The 25,594-nt window shown below is 39.4% G+C and overlaps 1 protein-coding gene across 3 annotated transcripts in view; it reads right to left on the bottom strand.

Moving 5' to 3' along the window:
• TLL1 (tolloid like 1) overlaps positions 1-23,645 on the bottom strand; it is a 237,708-nt gene extending 214,063 nt beyond the window's left edge. For 2 of the 3 annotated variants that reach the window (XM_030816298.1, XM_030816300.1), the window contains exon 1: positions 22,809-23,645. In XM_030816298.1, coding sequence (XP_030672158.1) covers positions 22,809-22,977 — 169 coding nt within the window. In that variant the 5' untranslated portion in view covers positions 22,978-23,645. The remainder of the gene's footprint in view (positions 1-22,808) is intronic. The other variant, XM_030816299.1, reaches the window with a different exon arrangement.
• Positions 23,646-25,594: the final 1,949 nt, after the last annotated feature.

The following is a 25,594-nucleotide window of genomic DNA, read 5'->3' as shown; positions in this document are numbered from 1 at the left end:
CACATAGACAATCACACTGACTGCAAACAGAATTTTACTTTATCCTTTCCAATCTGTATTCCTTTGATTTCTTATTCTTGGCTTACTGCATTAACTAGAACTTGACTTATTACATTCACAAGATCAGGTGTGGTTCTTCCCAGGAATGCAAGCAGGCCTTAACAAATTAACATGTGAAAACCAATCAGTGTAATTTATCTCATTAATAGATTACATATAAAACATGTAAATGTGGTAAGTTATACTGAATCATGGTCACACAATCTGTTTATTACATAATTTTAAAATTATATAGTCAATTTTTACAAAAAGCATGTGCATGTATACATCACATTTTACATTTAAGCTGTTAATGTCACACACACACACACACACACACACACACACACACTCATCATTTGACAAAATCTAGCATTCCTAATTAAAAGCTCCAGAAAGGTAGTAACAGAAAGGAACCTCCTCAACCTGATAAAGGTCACCCATGAAAACTCTCCAGCTAATACCACACTTAGTGATGAAAGACTGAATGCTTTTCCCTAAAGATAAGGAAAAGAATAAGAATGTCTGCTCTCACAACTTCTATTCAACAATAAACATGGTTCTAATCTATTTAACATCTACATTAATCTGTTATTTGCCACAACGTAAGGGACTGCTTTTAACATTTCTCATAGGTTAAGTTGGATGGCAATGAAATCTTTCAGATTTTGTATATCTAGAAAAGTATTTATTTCACTTTAATTCATGAAAGATATTTTTGCTGGGTAGACAATTCTAAGTTGACAGTGCATTTCTTTCATTATTTAAGATGTGACTCCACTATGTACCAGTTTGCATTGCTTACAATAAGAAATCTGCTGTCATTATTATTCTCCATGAGTAACTCCTCTGTATGTTCCCCTGTAGTGTGTTCTTCCCTCTGGCTTCTTCTAATATTTTCTCTTTATCACTGAATTTAATCAACTTGATTGTAATGTGACACGGTGCAGTTTTCTTCATGTTCCTTGTACTTAGGGATTTGTTGAGATCATTAGATCACACAGATCTACTGTTTTCACTAAATTTAGGAATTTTTGGCCATTATCTCTTCAGACATTTTTCTATACTTTGTCCTCCCCTGCTCCAATCTATCTCCTCTCCAGAAACTCTGATTACTTCAGTGTTATAAGATATTCTAGCCACCATTTGTCTAATGATAAACATTTCCATTGTTTCCAGGATTTTTTGACTCTTAAAATGATGCTATAATACTAATTGGGTGCAAGACAACAATGATTGAATTTCAATGTGTTGGTTGCTGGAAATATTTATATTTCAATAAATCTTCTTGAGTTTTATCCTAGGAAGCAGTAAAGTTGCTTAAATCCCTTCTGTATTTTTTTCTAGCTTTTTTAGGTGGGACCAGAGTGTTTAAATTAGGGCTAAGATCTCCTCATTAACTGTGGCAAACTCTTCTCAATATTCTACATGATGCTCAATAAATTATGAAGTTGTACAAGTGTACTGCATGAGAATAGGTACCATTACCTGCTCTGGGTGAGCCCCAAGGAATTTTTTTTCTTTTTTCTTTTGGTAGTTATTTCCTCAGCCATAGGGAGTGTTCTCCCATGCACGTACTAATCAGTAGTGAGGTAAATCTTTGGGTTGGATATTCTGAATACAAGGTAGGGATTCTCTGCATGTCTCCAGAGTTCTTTCTCTATGCAGCTCTGACACTTCACCCTGGAAATTCTAGCTGCATTGGATTCTTTGAATTTCCAGCTCCACATCTTCAACAGAAGGAGACTCTGGTCTCTGCCTGGATTCCTCAACGCTGTTCTATAGACAGTAAACTGAGGCAATCACAGGGCTCACTTTATTTCTTTTCCATCTCCCAGCAATAACTTTTCTTTGCTGCCTGATGCCCAGTGTCTTGAGAACCATTGCTCCATATATTTTGTCCAGCTTCTTAGTTGTTTCAGTCACAATGATAAATGTAGTCCCTCTTACTCCATCCTGTACAGAAGCAGAAGTTCACATTGCTTGGATTTATTAAGATTTTATGTAGTCCTATATCAAGAAATATAATAACTCAATTTGGACCAAATATCTTTAGCAAACACTCAATTACAAATCCTTATTAAAGATAGAGTTTAAAAATTATCATCATTCTTTGGGAGCTAATGTGCCTATAGAGTGACAGTCTCACTCAAATGCTCAGTGCTGACTTACATGCAGTCATTAATGACTCAGTGCAAGTAAATTTGGATTTACATCAAAGAATGGCATTGAGGGAAATAGCTACCATCTTGAAAATGAAATCCAATATAAGGTCAGAATAATTTCTTTACAGAAAAAAAATTTCTGTAACCAGATAAAGGCTAACAAAGAATGAACATAATGCAAAGGCTTCAATATAAGGAATGCAAGAGTTTAAAGGATAAGAGAGTCACTGAGGTGCTCAGACTGTAAGCTGTCCCAAAACAAACATGTGAAGTAGTTTAGAATAATTCTCAGGGTTGCTTTCCTGCCTTCCTAGTGAATATGTTCTTAGCACATTTATGAAATGGGCCGGATCTTTCACATTCCTGATTTTCAGGTTAATGACTTAATAGTTTTTCAGAAAAGAGTATTTGAATTTTAAAAGAAAAGAGGCATAAAGGGATCAATGCTTAACTCAAAAAAAAATCAATAATGGCATATTTTTCAGGAAGCCACAATTAATTAGTGAATGGCACCTTGTAGGGCATCTCTATTCATACATACAAGTCAAGCATGATAATTGGAATTGGCTTATGACTTCAGAATGACATTATGGTGCCTCTTACATGAGGAATTTGGGGTTATAATCTCTAACAGTCCATTAAAAGGTACATTGCCATAAATTGAAGCGTAAGATTTCCTTTGAGGCCCTGTAACTGAAAGTTATTAGAGGAAATTTTGAATCAGTGTTGACATGGTTTGGCTGTGTCCCCACCCAAATCTCAATTTGAATTGTTGTTCTCATAATCCCCATGTGTCATTGCAGGGACTGGTGGGAAGTAATTGAATCATGGGAGCAGTAACATCCATGCTGTTCTCATGATAATGAGTTCTCATGAGCTGTGATAGTTTTATAAGGGGCTTTCCCCCTGCTTCACTCTGCACTTCTCCATGCTGCCGCCATTTGAAGAAGGATGTGTTTGCTTCCCATTCCACCATGATTATAAGCTGCCTGAGGCTTCCTCAGCCATGCTGAACTGTGAGTCAATTAAACCTCTTTCCTTTACAAATTACCCAGTCTCAGGTATGTCTTTATTAGCAGCATGAGGACTAATACAGTAAATTGGTACTCGTAGAGTGGGGTACTGCTGTAAAGATACCTGGAAATGTGGAAACAACCTTGGAACTGGGTAACTGGCAGAGGTTGGAAGGCTCAGAAGAAGATAGGAAAATGTGGGAAAATTTAGAAACTCTTAGAGACTTGGAGGGCTCAGAAGACAGGAAGATGTGGGAAAGTTTGAAACTTCCTAGAGACTTGTTGAATGGTTTTGACCAAAATACTCATAGTCATATGGACAATGAAGTCCAGGCTGAATTGGTCTCAGATGGAGACGAGAAACTTATTGGGCTGAAGCGAAGGTGACTGTTGCTATGCTATAACAAGGAGGCTGGTGGCATTTTGCCCCCAGCCTAGAGATCTGTGGAACTTTGAACCTCAGAGAAATGATTTAGGGTATCTGATGGAAGAAATTTCTAAGCAGCAAAGCATTCAAGAAGTGACTTGAGTGCTCTTAAAAGCATTCAGTTTTATTCATTCACAAAGATATGGCTTGGAATTGGAACTTATGTTTAAAACAAAAGCAGAGCATAAAAGTTTGGAGAATTTATAGCCTGATGATGATATAGAGAAAGAAAACCCACTTTCTGAGGAGAAATTCAAGCCAGCTGTAGAAATTTGCATAAGTAACAAGGAGCCAAATGTCACTCTCCAAGACAATGGGGAAAATGTCTCCAGGGCATGTCAGAGGTCTTCATGGCAGCCCCTCCCATCACAAGCCAGAAGGCTTGGGAGGAAAAAATGGTTTCACAGGCCAGGACCTGGGCCTTCCTGCTCTGTGCATCTCAACACTTAGTGACTTGCATCTGAACCGTGGCTAAAAGGCAAAAATATGCAGCTCAGGCCATTGTTTCAGAGGGTGCAACCTCCAAGCTTTGGTGGCTTATATGTGGTGGTGTGCCTAGGGGTGCACAGAAGTCAAGAACTGAGGTCTGGGAACGTCTACCTAGATTTCAGAGATGTATGGAAATGCCTGGATGTCCAGGCAGAGGTGTGCTGCAGGGGCAGAGCCCTCATGGAGAACCTCTGCTAGGGCAGTACGGAAGGAAAATGTGTGGTCAGAACCCCCACACAGAGTCCCCACTGGGGCACTGCCTAGTGGAACTGTGAGAAGGGAGTCCCCAGACTCCAGAATGGTAAATCCACCGACAGCTTTCACCTTGTGCCTAGAAAAGGTGCAGACATTCAACACCAGCCCATTAAGGCAGCCAGGAGAGAAGCTGTACCCAGCAAAGCCACACAGGCAGAGCTGCCCAAGGCCATGGGAGCCCACCTCTTGTATCAGTGTGACTTGGATGTGAGACAGGTAGTCAAAGGAGATCATTTCGGAGCTTTAAGATTTGACTAACCCACTTGATTTCAGAGTTGCATGGGGCATATAGCCCCTATGTTTTGGCTAATTTCTGCCATTTGGAAGTGGTGCATTCACTCAATGCCTGAGCCCTCGCCATATTTAGGAAGTAACTAACTTGCTTTTGATTTCACAGGCTGATAGGCAGAAGGGACTTATATCAGATAAGACTTTGGAATGTGGACTTTTGAGTTAATGATGGAATAAGTTAAGACTTTGGGGGACTATTAGGAAAGCATGATTGTGTTTTGAAATGTGAAGATGAGATTTGGGAGGGGCCAGTGGCAGAATGATATGGTTTGGCTGTGTCCACACCCAAATCTCATCTTGAATTGTAGTTCTCATAATCCCCACATGTCATGGGAGGGACCTGGTGAGAGTCAATTGAATCATGGGGGCAGTTACCTCCATGCTGTTCTCATGATAGTGAGTTCTCACGAGATCTAATGGTTTTATAAGGGGCCTTCTCCCTTTTGCTCTGGACTTCTCCTTGCTGCTGCCATGTGAAGAAGGATGTGTTTGCTTCCCCTTCCGCCATGACTGTTAGTGTCCTGAGGCCTCCCCAGCCATACTGAATGAACTGTGAGTCAATTAAACTTCTTTCCTTCATAAGTTATTCAGTCTTGGGTAGGTCTTTATTAGCAGCATGAGAACAGACTAATAGAGTGTAAACATTAATTGAGGTCAAAGTTGTATTATTAAAAGTCTTAATAACCATTCAACAAGGTAAATCAATTCAACTTATTTTGAATAAAGAAAAATGGAAACCTTATTAATTGTTTTCAAAAAACTGAAATGACTGATGATGGTGAGCTGCTTCTCTATTAATATCAATAAAACAGAATGCAATAAGTATCAAATAAGCATCAAAAGATGCAGAAACATATTTCCAATCCACCTCACTGACAAAGAAAAGCATAATCCGACTTAGCTGTTCTACAAAGTTAAAGAATAATCAAATCTCCCTGAAAGCAGCAAGTCAGTACAGGTAACTTGTGATACCACTTTATGCAAACACTGTCTTTCCTTTGCAAATCACAATGGGTAGTTTGAGTTACATTTGGATGTTCTTCTCCCAAGAAATTTGAATTGAATGTTTTCAAGTGAAAGGTACAAAAATTTTTACCCTTACAATGAAATGTTTACAAATAATTCAAGAAACTTCTGGATTTATCACACATACACAGGACTGAATGAATATCCTCAAAAGTCAGCTTAAACAAATAGTAGTTTGATTATTATAAAATCCCCATGTTAAGCAAATTAGATCTATGATATATTTTCATAGAGGACCTTAGGGTTATATTTGATATATAATGATAAATGAGTTTCAAATAAAGCCATTTAATCATCATAACATCTAAGTTCTGTAACAAAATGCCCTGATGATGTTTAACATTTAAAAGTCCATGTTAATGACTGCTGTTTCTGTCACAATGACAGACTAGGTACTGGCGCTGAGCTTCCTGCATAACTCAATATGCTAGATAAAGTATTTTTTAAAGCCCTGAATGTATCAATAGATGACAGAAGAGTGAAATATATTCATCGCTGAGCGAATGAGAGAATCCAGAGAGATAAGCAGAAGACTAAAACCAGCTTTCAACTGAGGGCATTTGCCAAAATTTGTTGGCATGACCATTGAATTTTGATGTCTCATAGGGCTTTAAGGATAGAAGACATAGAGCAAGGCCCACCCAGGCTGGAAAGTATAATACAGTAATCCCCCAAAAATCAGGGATTCCTGCATCTGGGGCTTCTAAGTATAAGGAAGAATGAAAATTAAACTCATACCACCCCAGGTACTTGCACACAATAATTTTCTGGAAGCTTGAAACTAAGTAGAGGGGAGAAAAACAAATATCTTCTGAGACCACATAAGCAAGAACCATACCCAAAATAGGTAATATGTCTGCATTCTGAATTGATATTACGACAGAAGCCTAATACACTCAAGCAGAGAATTTAGTTTAAAGTGATCTTGTGCTGTTACGGAGGCAAAATAAAAATATTTTCAAATGTATTAAAGGAATAAATAAAACCCAACAGGAAGAGTAGAATGAGGAGAGTTTTAAGTCAATTAAACTGATAAACACAGAAACAAAGTAACAATAAACTGAATCCAGAGATGTAAGAAAAGGAATAGATTATGCCTAAATTGTCTTCTTCCCAGGAATGCAAGGTAGGTTAATATTAGTAAATTAATTATTCTAATTTATCACTTTAAATGGTGAAATAAGGATAATTATATCATTTGTAGTAAACACAGAATTCCTAATTTGATAAAAGTGCCTATGTTTAAAAAAATACCAAATAGAATAATTGGTAAATAATTGAAAGCATTCCCTTTAAAATTAAGAACAGAGCAAGCTAGCCCTCAGTCAGCACTTCTGTGCAACACTGGGAGGCTGTCAGCACAGCAAAAAAAAATTAAATTAAATTAAAAACAGAGGGACTATAAAGGAAGAAATAAAATCACATGTTTATTTGCAGATAATCTGATTGCCTATATGAAGAATATACATATAAATTATTAAAACATACAAGACTGTCAAGAATGTTGGATAAAAAGTAAAAATATAAAAAATCAAACACATTTCTGCATAATAGCAACAACTGGTCTTAACAATAATTTTTAAAGCTACATTATATCATCAAAAAATAAAAATATATGAATAAATCTATATCAAAAGCATGCACAAATTACAGATAAAAATATTAAATATTAAACAGTATTTAAGGATGCCTAAACAAATACAGATATATACCATGTTAATGGATTAGAAGGTTCAATATTATAAAAATAATTCTCTTTAAAATAACCCATAGATTCAATGCCATGGCAATCAAAATGTATATGTTGAGGCTTGACAAGTTGATTTCAAAGTTAATATGGCACACAAAGTCCAAATTTAACCTATATACACCTGAAAAACAACATGAGGGGACCTGTGATACCAAATAAAGGATTATATGCAAGTCAAAGGGTTCTCAAAACCAAATTCAATTGCTTTACAAAACACAAACTTAGTTTTTTATTGTTTTATACTTTGCTCGTCTGTATCACTGTCTATCCAGTCACTAAAGTATGAAGCCATGAAGTCATCTTTGACTCCTCCTTTTCTTTTCTTTTCTTTTCTTTTACTTTCTTGACCTTCACCCCAAGGCCATCCAGCTGGTCACTGGTCTCTTACCTCCAATCCCTCTTCTCTGTGGCTACTGACACGGTGCAAACGCAAGCACTCATCCAGTGCTTGCCTCTACTTCTACTATAACCTAACATGCCTCCCTCCTCCCACTTTCTCATTACTTCTTCCACCAACTACACCAGCTCACTCTTTACCTCCTAACATATCTTTATACCATATGACTATAATCAAGCCAACGATCTGCTTTAAATTTTCAGTAAGCTCACTTCTCACTGCCAACAGGATCAAGGTCACACCCTGGGCTTTAAAGATCCCTTTACACTATTTTTCAGAATCATTTCTTGCCAAAGCATTAACTCTTACACATCCTTTGCTCTGTCCACATTAGACCATTTGCCACTTCCTGTATTTTCATAAAATTCAAGAACTTTCACAGCTTCAACTTTTGTCTTAGTTATTTGACTCTAAAGTTTTGCCCCATCTTTTCTCCACGAAGAACATTACAGGACTTCAAGATCCAGCTTAAATGTCACCTTCCCTGAGATGCATAATTAATGCATTCCCTCCTCCGTGCTACCATAAAACAATCAGCCCTCCATATCCACAGATTCAACCAACTACAGATGGAAAATATTCAAAAATAAATAAATAAATGCAATGGTTAAAAGTTATGAATTTTAAAAATACAGTATTACGGCTGGGCGCGGTGGCTCACGCTTGTAATCCCAGCACTTTGGGAGGCCGAGGCGGGCGGATCACAAGGTCAGGAGATCGAGACCACGGTGAAAGCCCGTCTCTACTAAAAATACAAAAAATTAGCCGGGCGTGGTGGCGGGCGCCTGTAGTCCCAGCTACTCGGAGAGGCTGAGGCAGGAGAATGGCGTGAACCCGGGAGGCGGAGCTTGCAGTGAGCCCAGATTGCGCCACTGCACTCCAGCCTGGGCGACAGAGCGAGACTCCATATCAAAAAAAAAAAAAAAAAAAAAAAAATACAGTATTACTATTCCCATAGCGTTTATATTGTATTAAGTGTTTTATGGAATCTAGGGATGATTTCAAACTTATGAGAGGATTGAATGGTTTATATTCAAATACTACGTCATTTTATATATGGGACTAGTGCATTCTCAGATTTTGCTACCTGGAGGGGTGCTGGAACTAATCCCCCATGAATACCAAGGGAGACTGTACTTTGTTTACTGCATTTTTATATTGATAGTTAAAGTATTTGTTACTTTTTTTCTAGTAGATTTTGAAATCCTTTTAGGAAGAGAACACATCTTATTTGTGTACCCCCCAAGCACATTCCTGAAACATATCATATGCAAAATAGTGCTTGTATTAATTTAAATCTGTACAGTGCATCATAGTTTACCAAGACCTTACACATGTAAACATTACATGTTTCATAGACTAGGGATCACTATCCCCACATTACAAATGTGTGAACTTAAGCTCTGAAGCATTGTGTAGGTAGACCAAGATAATATAATTAAACAGAACAGCCAACATTTGCACCTAAGTCTCCTACAGAATATCCAGTGCTCTTCTAATTCAATTACACTACCTAGATTCATGTTATTGATTTCTACTGGACTTCCTTCTTACTATTATAAAAGCCACAAAAGTGAAACTTGCTTTGGTGATGATTTGAAAATTTAAACTCATCAAAAAATATATACATAAAATGAGTTAACAAGAATAGTTCCTTACTAGACACTTTAAGAAAAATTAAAGGTTTGTGGAGCTGAATTTTATGAAGATAAATAACAATATCCAATTGTGCCAAGCAGAAGTATATTTTCAAGGATATATTCAAGTAATTAATTAATATAAGGATATATCTGTTAACATGTCATGTACTTGGTAAAATGCTTTCAGCCAGAACAATTTTCCTGCAGTTTTGTTGCCTATAGTTCTTGTTCTCTCCATTATGAACACTGACCTCAAACTTGACAGAATAGGCTTTCCCTCATCCCAATATACCAATCCATTTTTTTCCTGTGAAAAAAATCCGACTGAACAACCTTCAATTGTGATGGTAATGTGACACTAACATGCTCTGATACACACATAAGATATCTGCTATTCTCACATACCTTGCTATCTTTGGTAGTTTTTTTTGTTTGTTTGTTTTCAGAAGTAATGAGATAGGAAGAGGGAGGGCAATTTAGGCATAAATTTCTTTCGGGGCTAATTCTGGCAGACAAGTCATGAAATTGCATGGCCTACTTCAGGGCCTATGGTGGCTGCCATGATATGAACAAAACCGTCAGAAACCTGAGGGTTTATCAAGAGTGACCCCAGGAGAGGTGTGAACACCTTCCCCTTCCTCTCGGTGTACAGCGTATGCCCCCTGGCACTGCAACTTCTTGGTACCACTTGAGAGGAGCTCTTGCTTCTGATGTCAGAGACACCAGGATTCAGATTGCTTTAGGCCTCAAACAGCCTTAGAGATTTCCAAGCCTCAGCAGCTGAGGCCCAGGAAAACCAAAGGATGCCCTGAGGGCACCACAAATACAGTCACAGAGCCAGTACTGGAATTTCCATTTCTTGACTACCAGTCTAGTTTGTTTTCCAGTTTTAATATCACTACCCAGTTACGATTATTTTTTAAAAAGCAAAGCTTATATTTAGTTTTCAAAATCACAGTAGAACAGGAGAAGTAAAAAGAATAAACATTCATTTTACTGTTCATTTTTGCTTCCACTGACCGGTAAATGTAGAAAAAGTGAACCCGGTAACTTCAAATGTATTTAAGAATAAGGATATAGTGTGAAGAACAGAATTGTGCTCCACCAAATAATATGGGAGAACACGAGAAACAAGTTGAAATTTTATTTATTTTATTTTATTATTATTATTATTTGAGACAGAGTCTCACTCTGTCACCCAGACTGGAGTGCAGTGGTGCAATCTCGGTTCACTGCAACCTCCACCTCCCAGGTTCAAGCAATTCTCCTGCATCAGCCTCCAGGGTAGCTGGGATTACAGACACTCGCCACCACACCTGGCTAATTTTTGTACTTTTAGTAGAGACAGGGTTTCACCATGTTGGCCAGGCTGGTCTCGAACTCTTGGCCTGAGGTGATCCACCTGCCTCGGCCTCCCAAAGTGTTGGTATTACAGGCATGAGCCACTGCGGCCGGCCACAAGTTGAAATTTTAAAATCAAGTTGTGTGATTTTAAAACCAAGCTGCTTACACAGACTGCTTCCAAATATCTGCATAAGTAATTATTGGTTACACTTGTACTAGTCCACTGCCAAATAACAAAGCCTACAAAGTACTTACTTAAAAGTTGCAGTGCTCCCCACAAAGCATTATATTAATATTATATTAATCTTCATTTATCTTGAGTAAAGAAAAATCCAGCAAAAATGTATAAGAACACATATTCAGATTATCATAATTTATAGTAGTATCTATTTTCAAATGCTAAATTAAAATAACTTTAGCATGCAATTATGTGATTAATACATAAACAACTATTTACACATGAGCAATCATGTACCTGCAAATGGCAATGTGAAGCCTATACTAGATGAGGGATACTTCTATAAACCCCAAGGATAAATCTATGTTTCCTTCATAAGAATGTTCAAAAAATGTTTAATGAATTAATGAATATTTGTAGTTTAGAGCCATGTGCTCAAACTTAGCTCTGAGTAAACATTGATTGTGAATATCTAAGCTCTTCAAATTGATCCAGATGGCAAACAAAATCTGAACCAGAAATTACCGAAAGACTATATATATAGCCAAGATTCTATTCACACTTTAGTCAACGTGAATTGAAAATTGTCAATATATTTTGAGTGTATTAGGCATATGAGCAAATAGCCAAGAGAACAACACACGGAAAATGTTTCTATTAGTTGCCTCTGGTATCTTTTAAAACAAGGTCTATTTGGGGGATTTATCTTCTCAATTGAAAAGTTCCGAGGACTTGAGATATGAAAATGTTTTTACTCATGGGAAGAAACAAAGACCTTTACCCCACAAATGGTTTCATAAAGATCATCTCTCCACAAATAAGTAGTTGTGATTAAAGATCCTCCACATATTATATATTTATACTCCTGTGGATAAAATAATACAGTGTTTGTTATCTTCCAGAAAAAGTGATGTGTACTTTACAATTACTTCATTCTTATAACAACATCATGAGGATTGTAATATTACCTTTATTTTATAGCTCAGAAAACTGAAATTTAATGGGGTTAAATAACTTGCTGAAAGCCACACATGGTTATCATGTGGGGGATTTAGTATTAGAACTCATGGCCCTCTCACTCCAAAGCCCACATTTTTAATAGATCATTATTCTGCCTCCTTGAAACCTGAAAAAATAATTTTGTATATGTAACTGGTCAATATTTATTAAATTATATGAGCTACAGTATCATAAAAACTGTTGCTTTTACTTTCTTACTACACTGTATATAGTTAGTAGTGAATTTCCTGTATCTTATATTATTAATAATAAAGCACTGATGTCAGAAACATAGCAGGTACTCAGTAAATACTTATTAAATTGAATTGAAGACTCTAGCCATATACTCTTTTATAAATAGCTGGGGGAGTGATTTCTAATTCCCTAAGACTTTGGCAAAATCATTTATTTATTTGCCCCATATTTTAGATAGGGCTGCTATAAAAAAATTCCATAAACGGGGTGGGTTACGAACAACAGAAATTTTTATCTCATAGTTCTACAGGCTGGAAATCCACGTTCAAGGTGCCAGGAGATTCAGTGTCTACTAAGGCACGTTTCCTCGTTCAGACACAGCCCTGTGCTCCCTGAGTCTCCACACAGCAGCCGGGGCAAAGGAGCCTTCTTTTTCATCATGGACCAGTCCCCTTCCTGAAGTCCTCGGGACCTAATCACCTCCCAAGATTCCAAGCTCCTCATACCCTCCTAATGAGGATCAGGTTTCAACATACAAATTTTAGGAGGACACAAGCATTCTGACCATTTTAATGTTTTATCTTAGTAATTTATATAAAACCAGTGCAAACATTTATTTTACTGTGCTCAAACTCTTTCCTTAAGAAAGACATTACTAGAAACTAACTTCAATAGGTTGAGAAAATATTTTATGCAACTCTCCTAAGAGTTATTCATCAATATATCCTTCCCTTGCCCCACTCTGCAAAAAGTACCTCAATGACATTATCACAGAAGTTGTTTCTATAATATGCCAAAGGACCTTTAAAGACTAAAACCTGGTTAATTCAGCAGTAAACATCAAAAGAATGAACACAGGAAGGGAATACTGATCATTAGGGGGTGAGAAGGGACATATTTAAAAAGCCTCTAACTGGATAAGCAAAAAAAGTATATTAGTCTTATTTATTATGTACAAAACAATTTATAAGGTTAATAGGTTATAAGTAAAAACTAGTACAATACAGAACTATGGTTCTCTCACAGAACCTATCTCACAGAAAACATAAACATATTTCTCTGATATCATCCCTTTCTATAGCATAAAAAGCCTAAAAATTTTTATTTTGTAATTTCATAACCTTTAAAATACTAAATCAATACCTTCTAGAACTGCATATTACTGTCATATTTAATATAAAGCTAGTTCATACTATAGTATTTTTTTTAAACCAACTCCAATTTGCAAACAAGTACCCATATAAAAAAAGAAAGAAAATGAAAGGCAGACCATGGCAGCTCATGGAGTCCAGGGTTTTGAATTCAAAACCTGATTCTATCACTGGGAGATATAAACCAAGTTACCTTAAAACACTCAGCTACAAGTGCCATTCAATACAAGAATAAGATTTAATATAGGACACTTGTTTTTGAAGCATACAGTTTTGTGTATGAAGCCCCATGCTACTTCTGAGTTCCATTGTATGTGCCAGAGATCTGTTCTTACTATAACTATTTTCATCCTGGAACAAACTGGAAGTATATCCTATAATCAATATCTTCTTTCTGTGCGTTAACTCTTGGTCACTAGTTCATCTGTTCTTACTGTAACTATTTTCATCCTTGAACATGTATCTTCTTTCTGTGTGTTAACTCTTGGTCAGGAGTTCACCCAGCAAACTGCTCACAAATCTCCTTCCAAATAGAAGCTGAAGCAGGCAGATCACCTGAGGTCGGGAGTTCGAGACCAGCCTGACCAATATGGAGAAACCCTGTCTCTACTAAAAATATAAAACTAGCCGGGCGTGGTGGCGCATGCTTGTAATCCCAGCTGCTCGGGAGGCTGAGGCAGGAGAATCCCTTGAACCTGGGAGGCGGAGGTTGCAGTGAGCCGAGATCACACCACTGCACTCCAGCCTGGGCAACAAGAGCAAAACCCGTCTCAAAAAAAATGAAAGAAACATAAAGCAACACAGGGACCCTGATTTAGGTCATTGTTTCCTTTACCTGTTCCAGATATCAAAACCCAATTATTCTGACCCTGGTGACTGCCTGCCAGCTACACTGCATTCAGGTTTAGTTATATACTATTTCTTCTCTTGGGACTAAAGAATATACATATATAAAAGAAAATTTTCCACTAGGTCTTAGGTAGAAAAGAAGGAGGCAAGAAAATAATGAGAAGCCTGTTTTACCAGATTTTGTTCTACCACTTGTTAGGAAACAAGTACAAGCAGGAATTCTTCATCCTAGAAAACATGATAATTTGCTAAATAATAATATGTTTTCTTCAAAAAAATTATAATACCCGTATAGTAAATATTACATATGGTATATATTTTGAATTTGCCAGACTTCCTCCTCTTAGGAAACCAGGCCAGAGTTCCAAGAAGTTTATTTGATCCTATTATCTCTAGGAGTTTTCAAGCATTTGACCTTAGGCTTTTAGACAAGTTAGGATTGAAAAAGGTGAAGTTATTTAAGTAACTTCACACAGCATATTTGTTTCCTCAAAGGCATTCACACATAATTTACATACATAGTGTACACCGTAAACCACTTTCCTGAATTTTTTTCACCTGCATTTGAAAGGATGTTCTTGCACTCTGTATGGGCTCATAATCATGAATTCAATGAATACTCAGAGTAAATTTAAAGTGTGAAACAACACATTACCACACAAAATGTCAGAGCCTGTGCCAGCAGCAGGGCACTCATGACTAAATTCTACCCACATCCAACCCAGCTCCTGTCTTAATGGACATGGAAAGCCTGCTGTCACAATGCATATACTTGAGGCTACACACAGCATTGCCTCCCCTACACTATTCACCCTCAAACATGTCTCTAATCCTATTAAAATTAGTCATTTGCATTCTTGTTTGTTTCATCCATAAGTAGGTATTTCATTCATAACTTCTCACACTAAGAGAATGCTCTCAGGAGGGAGGAGGCACTGCACTAAACTCCATGTGATTATAAAATACTGGTCTTACTCTGACAACACAGTACATGTCTTATAAAAATGCAAGAACACGAAAAGCAAGAGGCATTCTCAACAAAGAAATCACAACGAATGGATGTCCACCACCATGTAAATCAACAGTCTCACGACATTTGTGCTGGCTGCAGAGCCAAGTGGGAGAAATTTGAAAAAGGAAAGTCATCAGAAATATAGAAACTCAGGTTCAAGCCCTCACCACTTGCCCGTTTTCCTCACGTATCCAGAAGGAGTGATAATGTTAATTGATGGGGATATGGTGAAGACAGGAGACTCTAGATATTTCAATACAAAAATGTAAACTATGTTATGATGCGAGCCATGAAGAGACTTCCTAGTTATGCGAGGTACTTGAGATAGGTGAGGACTCATTCCCTTCTTTAATATTCTCCATTTGGTGTTTCCTAATTATTCGTGGTGTTCCTCCCGGGGATATTTGAAAGATTTTAACTTCCATGCAATGAGGCATATACTTAATTATCTTTAATCTGAGTACAAAACACAAAATACCATATGCCTCAACTATTAGGTATTTGTGCTCTGAAAAGAATAGGGCAGAGGAACAAAGTTCCATCTTTTCTGGATGGTCAGTCAACTGAACTAATGCCAAGGTGGTTTCCAACACTTTACAAGAAACTGAGATTATCCCAATAAACTCTTCAAATACACTCAGAGCCAAAGAAGAGAGCTCAGAAGACACTTAGAGCAGCAACTGGGCCAGGAGCTACCAGAGGTGACTCTGTGGTACACAATCCATGTGCTGACAGTTTAACATAGATGAGAAATGTGAGGAATGAGGGAACTATTCCACCCTTTTACCCCTCCATCTCTGCCTCCCTCATCACACAAATTAAATGTCGTCAATGGAAAATTCAACAACACAGAATATTTAAAACGCTGAGAGTAAATATATGGCTTTTATCTCCACATCCGTAACAACTCCCCTGACTTGTAAAATGGTACGGTGTGTTAAAAACTGTTGAAGTCTTTTTTAAACACTGAGTCAAATGCTTTGAGTGGCATACCAATACATAAAACTAGATTTTGGCTGTGAAAAAATAATATATTTAGAGCACTTCTGACCCATTTAATATATGGTTTTTAGAATTATTATCATTCAAGGAAGTTCTTTTAAAAAATATAATGGATAGCATTTGTTTTAGCTTAAACTCTAAATGTAAGTGGCAGGAGAAGAGCTGAGTAAGATAAATACCACCTTGCTTCACTTTCTGGATTTCAATTAACACCTAATTTACTAGACTTCTTAATACAAAATATGTAGTTGAGCTCTTTAGAACAGCTTGACAGGATTAGCACACATTCTATAAAGAGTTGACAAAACTAGCAGTCCATTAGCCAGTCCACAATATCTCAAAGTGCAATTGTCAGTATTCCATTTTTAGGGCTCACAATGACAAGAATGAAATAAATAAGCAAGGGATTCCCTCCTCCTGCTTTCTGGAAAAGAACACAATCTATGTCATTCATTCCATACCTTTGAGGTTATATAGTTTTTAAGTTTTCCTCCCCAAGTGTTAGTATTCAGTAGATAATTAAAGACAAAAACCACTAAAGCCATATTGCTAAATCATTCTGCCATATCCAGGGTTGGGGAGAGGACTCTGCACTCCTCAATTTAGGAAGGATAAGTCCACAATTAATTCCAGATCCTGGAATATGAAAGAACTGTAAGAGGTTTCCAAACTCCCCTCATCCTGAGGATGAGGAAATCCTACATCCTCAGGAACCTTGCCAGGCCCCTGAGTCCTGGCCTAAGTCTGAGCTCAAGATGCTGCAGGGCGGAGTTCTCACAGTTCAGGGGAGCAACATGGCTCCCCCACCCCCACCACTTCCCTAGACACCAGATGGTCTCAGCAGGATGTGCAATGCCTCATTTTAAATGGATTATTTGCCTCTGTCTTCTCTAAGCATTCTTAGAAAAGCTTAAGGAGGGTCCTAGTTTTAAATATTTTAAGCAGATGGGTCTAAGGAACTATTAGAATAAGTAATATTCTAAAATGAATGATGGTAAATTATCAGCACTTGATACTACCTACCTGAGTTCCAGAAGAATTTAAAGGCTAACCTCTTTTCTGTAAGTGATCATATCAAGGCGTTAATAATTGAAAGGTCTGAAGGATGATTAAGGTGACTAATAGCCATAAGAAGGTTTGCAAAGAATATGGTTTTAACTATTGGCAAGTAAGTCTCAATTTCACATGAGAGAAATTTGCTAAGATGTTCAAAAATAGGATTCCTGCATACACAATAGAGGAAGACGATATGGTTTCTGACAGAGGAACCATACATGGCTTATATTAGGCTTTCATAGAAAAGAAAACTGTCAGCCGGGTGCTCATGCCTGTAATGCCAGCACTTTGGGAGGTTGAGGCAGGAGAATCACTTGGTTCAGGAGTTCAAGACCAGCCTAGGCAACATGGTGAAACCCTGTCTCTACAAAAAAATAAAATTAAATTAAAATAATAAAATTAGCTGGGCATGGTAGCATGCACCTGCAGTCCCAGCTGCTACAGAGGCTGAGGTAAGAGGATTGCTTGAGCCTAGGAGGTCGAGGCTGTGAGCCAAGATCGTGCCACTGCACTCCAGCCTGATGACAGAGTGAGATCGTGTCTCAGAAAAAAAAAAAAAAAAAAAAAAAAAAAAGGGAAGCCATCATCAGGGTAAGAGGGAAAGCTGTGGAATTATGTTAACTTTTTCAAAAAGCCTTTTCTAGGCTCTACACATACGAACTGTTTCACCGTGGTCTAAGGAGGCCTACACTGAGTCAAGCAGGGTTGACTGGACACCTACTTGAATTAAGAATTCTATGCATTATTACACCAACTAGCTAAGAGAAGAGGTTCCACTTAGGTTTTGAATTTGTGAATGACACTACCCAGAAGCAAAACGTGGGAGGATCTCAGGAGACTATGTAAACAAACAAAAAGGAAAAGAAAAGAAGAGCTTTTGACCTTGCTCAGTCTGAGGGAATATATTTAGGAAAAAAAAAAATCTATCTTCTTCACACCTAACAACAGTAACTGCCATTGTGGACCAAATATGGATCTGGGCCCTCAACACAAGGACTAAGGAATTACTACTGACAAACCAGGAGCAGAATTCAAGTGTATGGAATATAATGCCTTATCCATCCCTTTTGCAAACACTGTATTTTGGCCACTTCTGAGTTGGCACCCAAGGCAAGAAGAGAAAAAAGAAATCAAGATCTGAGGAAATGAAAACTACAACAGAAGAAACTGATTAGGAGAAGCAGCTCTACGAAATGCATTTTTAAATGAGAGTGCAGCAGTCTAGAGAGGCACCGACTAAGAAATAAATGTTTGGATATCTAAAATTATGATGGAATAAAGATAGGGAAAAGAACATCAAATTCGAAAATGGCCAGTTCAGCTAGAAAGTGCAACATTGAGGGCCAAAAGAATGAGGCAATGTTACCTAGCAATTATACACTGAGGAAAATTATCACAAGGCCTAGCATATAGGACCCTGGCACACCAACTATAAAGAAAAGTGGAAGAGTTTTCTAAAATGCCAAAAGCCTATTTCTATATAGACAGGCTTGCAGATGCTCCTCTGCAGGCAAATTTCACCTTGCAAGGCACTGACCTTTAATCATACTTGAGTTTGTTTTTTTTTTCCAAGATTAGGAGTCACTTACTCAGGAGCTTCTAGGTAGAAAGTCTTTTGTCAGGTGTTCACAAATGTCTACAGAGAATAAGGATATCATTCTGCATAAACATCTTACTCCACCAATTCTATACCCCTCTACCCAAAATTAAAAATACTAATTTCTTCAGTTTCTCCTATTAGATATTCCATTTGCAGTTGCCTGAGCTTTCCTATTATTCCCATAAATACCAAAAAAAAAAAAAAAAGAGAGAGAGAGAGAAAGAAAGAAGGGGAAGAAGGGAAGGGAGGGAAAAAGCAAGGAATGGAAGAGAGGGAAGAAGAGAAGGAGAGAAGAGAAGGAAGGGTATGTGTTAACACACAGTTAGTTCATCAGGTATCTGCTTTCCCATGTAATCTGTACACATATTTGGCAGAAGATTAACTTACAAACTAAATTTGCCCAGGCTCTTCACAGATATTAATACTCAGATTAACACTTATTTCTATAGTACAACAACGAAACAGGACACCTCAGTCTCTGTTCTGGAATGAGCTCTTGCAGCATCAGCTTCCCAATGTCCTTTGGGACCCTCCTGACCTAGAGAGTAAGATAAACCTGATTGTATATTCAGATGATTGTGTACTGCACTGATGAAAGACAGATATTCATTTGAATTATCTGTATCTTTGTGTTTATCTACTTACATAGAGAAATAAAGTACCTATATTTTGTCCTAATGGATTTGGCTATATAAATATATCTGCAGCTGTGCTGCACTGACTCACCTACTATCACTTATACCTATAATGTCTTTCTGAGTAAAAATCCTATCAAATTAACACAAAGATTCCTTTCTACCCTATAGTTTCATGAACTTGAAATCAGAGTTCTAATAGGTAAACAAATTGTATTCTACTTCCCAAATGTGTTGAGGATAGTGCAATTTTTAAAGTTGTAATTCAGAAACAAATCTCATTGGGTAACACACATTTGATCTTGTTTAGAAAAAAGGTTTGTAAACGGCAGTATCAACAGTCTCTAGATATCGAGAAGGTATTGAGAACATATTAAATTCCTAACAGTAGTAATCCATCCCTGTGATAAACATTAAAAACCAGTTATGATCTCTGTCCCCAAGGATTTGAGTTTCAAAAATATGAAGCTATGTTCTTCGCTTCACCTATATCAGATATGCAAGTAATTGCATCTCTATTAGTCTGGACTCCTGGTAAACCTGGACTAATTTCTATTGTTATCATCTCAATGAAAGCCTCCAAAAGGCCAACTAAGAATGCAGTGTAATTGTTAAATACAGCTAGACTTTTCAGCCAGGAAACTTGGAATCAAGTTCTGAGTAATCCTAACAAAGACATGTAACCTCACTGGGCCTCTGTTTTCCTATCTGTAAAATGGGAAGAGTAACAAACTCTTACCATATTGAGCTGTTGTGAACACCAGCACTCAAAAGTGCTTTAAAACCACAAAGCCATGATTGTCATTGTGATATCAAGCCTCTGTGTACTTTGAGGAATATGAAGACCCTGTTAGAGAAGCTCAGAAAGGGCCTTTTATTTCATGGGCCATGCGCTCCAATCTGTTATTTGGAAAGGGAAGATCAAAGGTGCCCCAAGTGTCTGGAAAGTACCTTCTCTTCTGCTTTTGCATGGCTTTCTTTCACAGACCCGTCCCCATCTTCCTTGTTTCAGTGATCTTTTTTTTTTTTTGACTCTTGCTTGAGATTTCAATGTATTATTTCATTTTTTTCCTGTTATTGGAACTTTGATTTGACTTTCCCAGTGCTAAAAAGGAGGCACTAAAATTTTGCCTGTCTTGAGCCAAGATGGTAAATTGAAGCCTAAATTCAAAACAGGGTGGATAATTTTAAAAGGGATTCACATTCTGTGCATACATCTTAGCCCTCCATTCTTATTTCTTTCTTATTACACACACACATGCATGCGTGTGAACACACACACAGGTGTGCACTGGTATGCCTCTTCTCAAAAACAGAGAAGAAATAAGATTAGGGTAATAATCCGTTCCACATTGGTTTTGTTGTTGCTTTACCTTCAACAGCTACATTCAAAAATAAACCAGCATCAAAGGGGAACCAAAAAGTAAATGCTATTAAAGTTTTTTCCTTGCCTAGATGTTTATTTGCTGAGGGAATCTAAACATTAATGTCTGAGGTGTGTTTCAATACACATGGTGCAAATACTTATCTGCTTGAATCTTTCACAGAAGAGGGTATCAAAGTAGATGTTTTCCTAGGAAATCTTTTGAAATAATGTACTTCATCTCTACCTTACCACAAACAAGAAAACGCACAATTTTCAGCAAGTTACAACATTATTCAAAATAAATTTCTTAGCAAAAAGTACATTTAAGGAGTTGTAGAGAACAGATTCTAAATGCCCAGCCACTTGTCACCCACCACAGCAATCTGCATCTCCTTTTCCAAACCATCCGGGGTGGCCCAAGAAACTTTCAGTGGGATAATAGATACAGTTATTAAAAGTGACAGCAGGGAACTTATCAGCAAAACTGAATTAAATCGGAATTCTGAGTTCCAGCCTGACAGGCTCCTGCTAAGCTACTCTGAGTTTTGAATAAGTACCTGCATTTAAGGATGCACCGAGAAAGACGTGATAATGTGAACACAACACACATACTCTTTTTGTTAGAACAATGGGTCATCAAAGGTAAAAATTAACTAGGGAATTTCCAGCATTTTTCTTTATTGTGTACACCTCTCCTTCCTCCAGGCCCAAGAGAGGGTGAATAATGCTTATCTAGTTATGGAAGAAAACCTAGTCACAGAGCAACCCCGCACGGAATCTGGAGAACCCTAGATATATTTGACTTTGTCCACTCCCTTCCTCTACGCTTCGCTAAAGCCCACACCTCTTGGGATGGAACCCAACGTGCCTTCCGCTTACAAACAGCTCTACTAGGTTAGTTCCAACCTCCGTGCAACTTTTACGAAGTTACTCGTGCGTCCACACTGAGCGCGGATCACCTCAGCCACAGCCCAATAGAGCAAGGAACCAGGAGCTCCCGAAGCCCAGACAGGAGCCCCCGAAGCCCAGACAGGAGCCGCGGCCAATGCTGGGCGTCCCCCGGCTCTGCGCTCACGTGGTACCGGCCCCGGGCACGTGCGTCTCCGACCTTAGGCGGCGAGAGGGAAGCGCCGCCCTGCGCGCGAGAGAGGCTGGCAGCGGCGCCAGAGGCGTAGAAGGGAGGGGAAGGACCTGGGACATTCGGGGAACCTGCGAGGCGAGAAGCTGAGCTTCAGGCAGTGCCGGTCCGACTGCATTTCCCTGGGGTGTTAGCAGGAAGGAAGACACAAATTTGAATGGGATAGCAACTTAAAAACATTTTTCTTTTCAGTTTATTTTAAATGGGCAAATGCATCAGAATCCCATCTAGAAGTGAGTTCTTCCGAGATTGTCACAATCCCTTTCTAGCCTGGAACCCACACTTGAAATTCCTGGTAAAAGAGGGAGCCACGGTGTCTCGAGGTAGCAGTGCCATCCTCCTGTATCTTTTGGGGAACCCTGCCAACTCGCTCTCGAACAAGCGCTGGGAAACCGCGCCCTGGGGCGGGGGAAAGAAGACAGTGTCCCTTCCAGATACATAAAGCCCTCTGAGTGTTGGAATTTAAAACCTACAGCAGCCAGCTGTATTTACGACTTGTTTCGTTTTGCTGCGGGAGGGGAGAGGGATCAGAAACTCTAGGACCTTATTCCCAAACTGGGAGATGGGAGCTTGGCAGTGGATCCCACTAGCACAGAACTCTAGTCAACTGGGGCCGCAGCGGCTGCCACTTGCGGGTGGGGAAGGGAAGGAAAAGGAGGGGGAGAGAAGGAGGGGCGGCCGAGGGGCTGACGCGGGAGGGAAGGAAACAGGTGAGCTCCCACCGCCACCCATCGGAAACCCAGCGCAGCGGCCCCCGGCGCGCCACCGTCCCAACCTGGAGAGCCACTTACCGGCTTTACACGGGTCCTTGTAATCTATAGTGTCTGTTTTATCCTCTTCGTTCCCATCAAAAGTGTAATCATAATCGAGGCCAGCGCAGACCCATAGCTCCCCGTAGAAAACAATCCCCGAGACCACCAGCCACACGAGCATCCTCGGGGAAAGCGTTCCCAACCCCATCCTCCTCCCCCGGAGGAAAAGGAGGGGACGGGACCCAGAGGTTAGGCAGCCGCAGTCCGCGCTGATGTGCGGGGCTAGGGACACCGGTGCTCTTCTCCCCACCCGGAGGCTCCTCGGCGGGACTGGGGTGCTCAGGTGTCCGGAGACATGTGGGTGCCGCCGGGACAGTAGAGAGGGCAAGCACTGCCTGTTACCCCCAGTCGCAGGGAGAAGTTGGCTAGGGGCCCGCGGGTGGGCGGAGGGCAGGTAAGGAACTCTGCACTCGGAGGCGGGAAGGGCGCAGGCAAACTCGGCTCTGGCGGCGCTGGCGCTCGCAGCCTGCCAGGTCGTCCTTCTGGCTGCCGAACTTCCCGCGGCCGCGGCTCGGCGAGCGGCGCCCGGCGGGCTCAGCTGCCACCAGAGCTCGGACTCCCGCGCCGCGTCCCCGCTGCTGCCAGGACTCCGCGGCCGAGCGCGAGCCGCCGCCGCCTGAGCCCAAAGCCGCCGCCGCAGCTCCGAGAAGATGAATCCCGTCTGCACATCAGCACATCTGAATTGAAAGGGGAGACCGAGGAAGGGGGTGGGGGCCAGGCATTTCTACGCCGCGAGACCTTAAAAGCCTGCAGAAGCCAGCAAAGCAACTGACTGCAAGAGAGCAAAAGTGTGAGGATTTGGGGATGCACTGTTTGCCTTCCCCCCGCCAGCCTGTCTTTTTACCCTCTTCCTAACTTGAAAAAAAAAAAAAATATTCGCACCATCTAACCCAATCACTTGCATCCTGCTTACTTATTCATACAATCAGGGTCAGGATCCGGGCCACAGCCTCCTCTCTTGACTTCTTTTGATAGCCTTAGACAAACAAACAGACAGGAGCGTGCTGACAATTCCATTTATATTTTACCAAAGATAAAAATGAATATATTATGTGTCTGTGTACGCAAACAGCAATTAATAGATGATGTACGTGTCAGTTGAGAGTGCCAGACCGGGGGTGGAGCGAAGGATCGTGATAACTTAGCTGCAAATCCGTATTTCCCCTCCCCCCAAATAAACAGCGAGTGTGTATTTCTTTCCTTTGCTGCTGTTTAACCTTAGAGCAGTGCAGGAATGGAGGAAAAGTGTGCGAGTCTTCACGATTTTGGTAAGAAAATAAACAGACTACTGTAAAAGTCTCCTAACCAACAAAGTTTTGCTAAGAACTAAGATCCTCAGAACTGCAATTAAAAAAAAAATCCAAAATCGAGTTACAGATTGCAGCAGCAGGAAACGCTGAGACCTTGCCGATGGGCTGGCGCTATGGCTCACGTGGGCGCAGGAAGGGAAGCTGGATGGAATACTCGGGAAGCAAATTTTCTGTGACAGTTCTGGCGCCCATGAGCAGAGTTGCTCAGTATCCTTCGGCTTCAGTAATGTTTTACTTCTTCAGAGGAGAGGGTGTAAAACCTGGCAGGAGGGTCAGCGAGGTAAACCACATGTCAGCCGAGCAGACTCAAGACAAACACAGGTTGTGGGAAATTGGGGAGGAAAAAAATCAGAGGAAATCTCTGCAAAACCCCTGTTGTGAGCAATTCCGAGGTTTCCCCACATCTGCAAGTAGTTTCCAAAATAGGTGAGATGACTTCTCCCCCAACAAGCTTCCAAGGGACTGGTGATTAGGAGCTTTCCTTTTCCAACTAAATCTTTAAAACTGTCACTTTAGCAAGGACTTGTAAAAAAAAAAAAAAAAAAAAAAAAAAAAAAAAGCCTTACATCTTATTTGACTAGTGTTCCCCCATCCAAGTCATCATCTAGAGGAATGTATGAAGGTAAACACACACACACACACACACACGCGCGCGCACACAACTTTGACAGATAAAGTCATCTTTGGTTTGGAGATTTTACTAGGTTTTATTCATGTTTGTTAGAGAAAAGTAAGAAGCCAATCTTGAAAAATTACGAAGTATTTTCAACTTAAACTAAAAGTACAGGAAGGCTAGGTGGAACTGAACTGACCAAATGTTCTTTGCAAAACTGGGTCTTTCTCAGAGGCCACTGCAATGATGGAGCTTCCCTTCCATAGATCTTAAGCTTTTAATGCCCACGATACAGAGCAGAAGTAGATTTTTAAAAAGAACATGTTCAATAAGCAGGTAGAGACGTTTGATTTTGAAATCTCTTGCTGAGTCATTCTCAAATTCTCTTACCTATCCAAAAAAAAAAAGTTTGCATAATTAATAATAGTGTTGCCCTAGTGCAGAGCTCAACAAGAATGTATCCTGCTTAGCCCATCTAAAAGCCTAGAGAATGCAAATGTCATCTAGAGGATTCCTGCTCTTGAGCTGCTGACAGTGTTCCCATTCCCCATCCCAAACCTTAAAAATGTCCCTTGTTAATCTAAATGCCTGCAAACATCTCCTTAGACTATTTTATCATGCGTAAATTTGCAAGAAGTTTTACCTGTGGTTTGCCTAAACATCACTTACTTTGCAGGAATAAATATGTTTTATTCATTTGTTCTGGGAGAAAAAGTACTGTATAGGGATAATAGCCTCATTACGTATAATGACACCTATTATTTGGTTTTATAATTTTATGAATTTGTAGTCCAGAGAGTTAGAATGATTATCATAGTAGAACTTCAAGTCAAAATACAGGA

The sequence above is a fragment of the Nomascus leucogenys genome, chromosome 7b (assembly GCF_006542625.1).
Source record: "Nomascus leucogenys isolate Asia chromosome 7b, Asia_NLE_v1, whole genome shotgun sequence".
Classification (NCBI taxonomy): domain Eukaryota; kingdom Metazoa; phylum Chordata; class Mammalia; order Primates; family Hylobatidae; genus Nomascus; species Nomascus leucogenys.
This window is presented reverse-complemented; position numbering and strand designations above follow the sequence as displayed.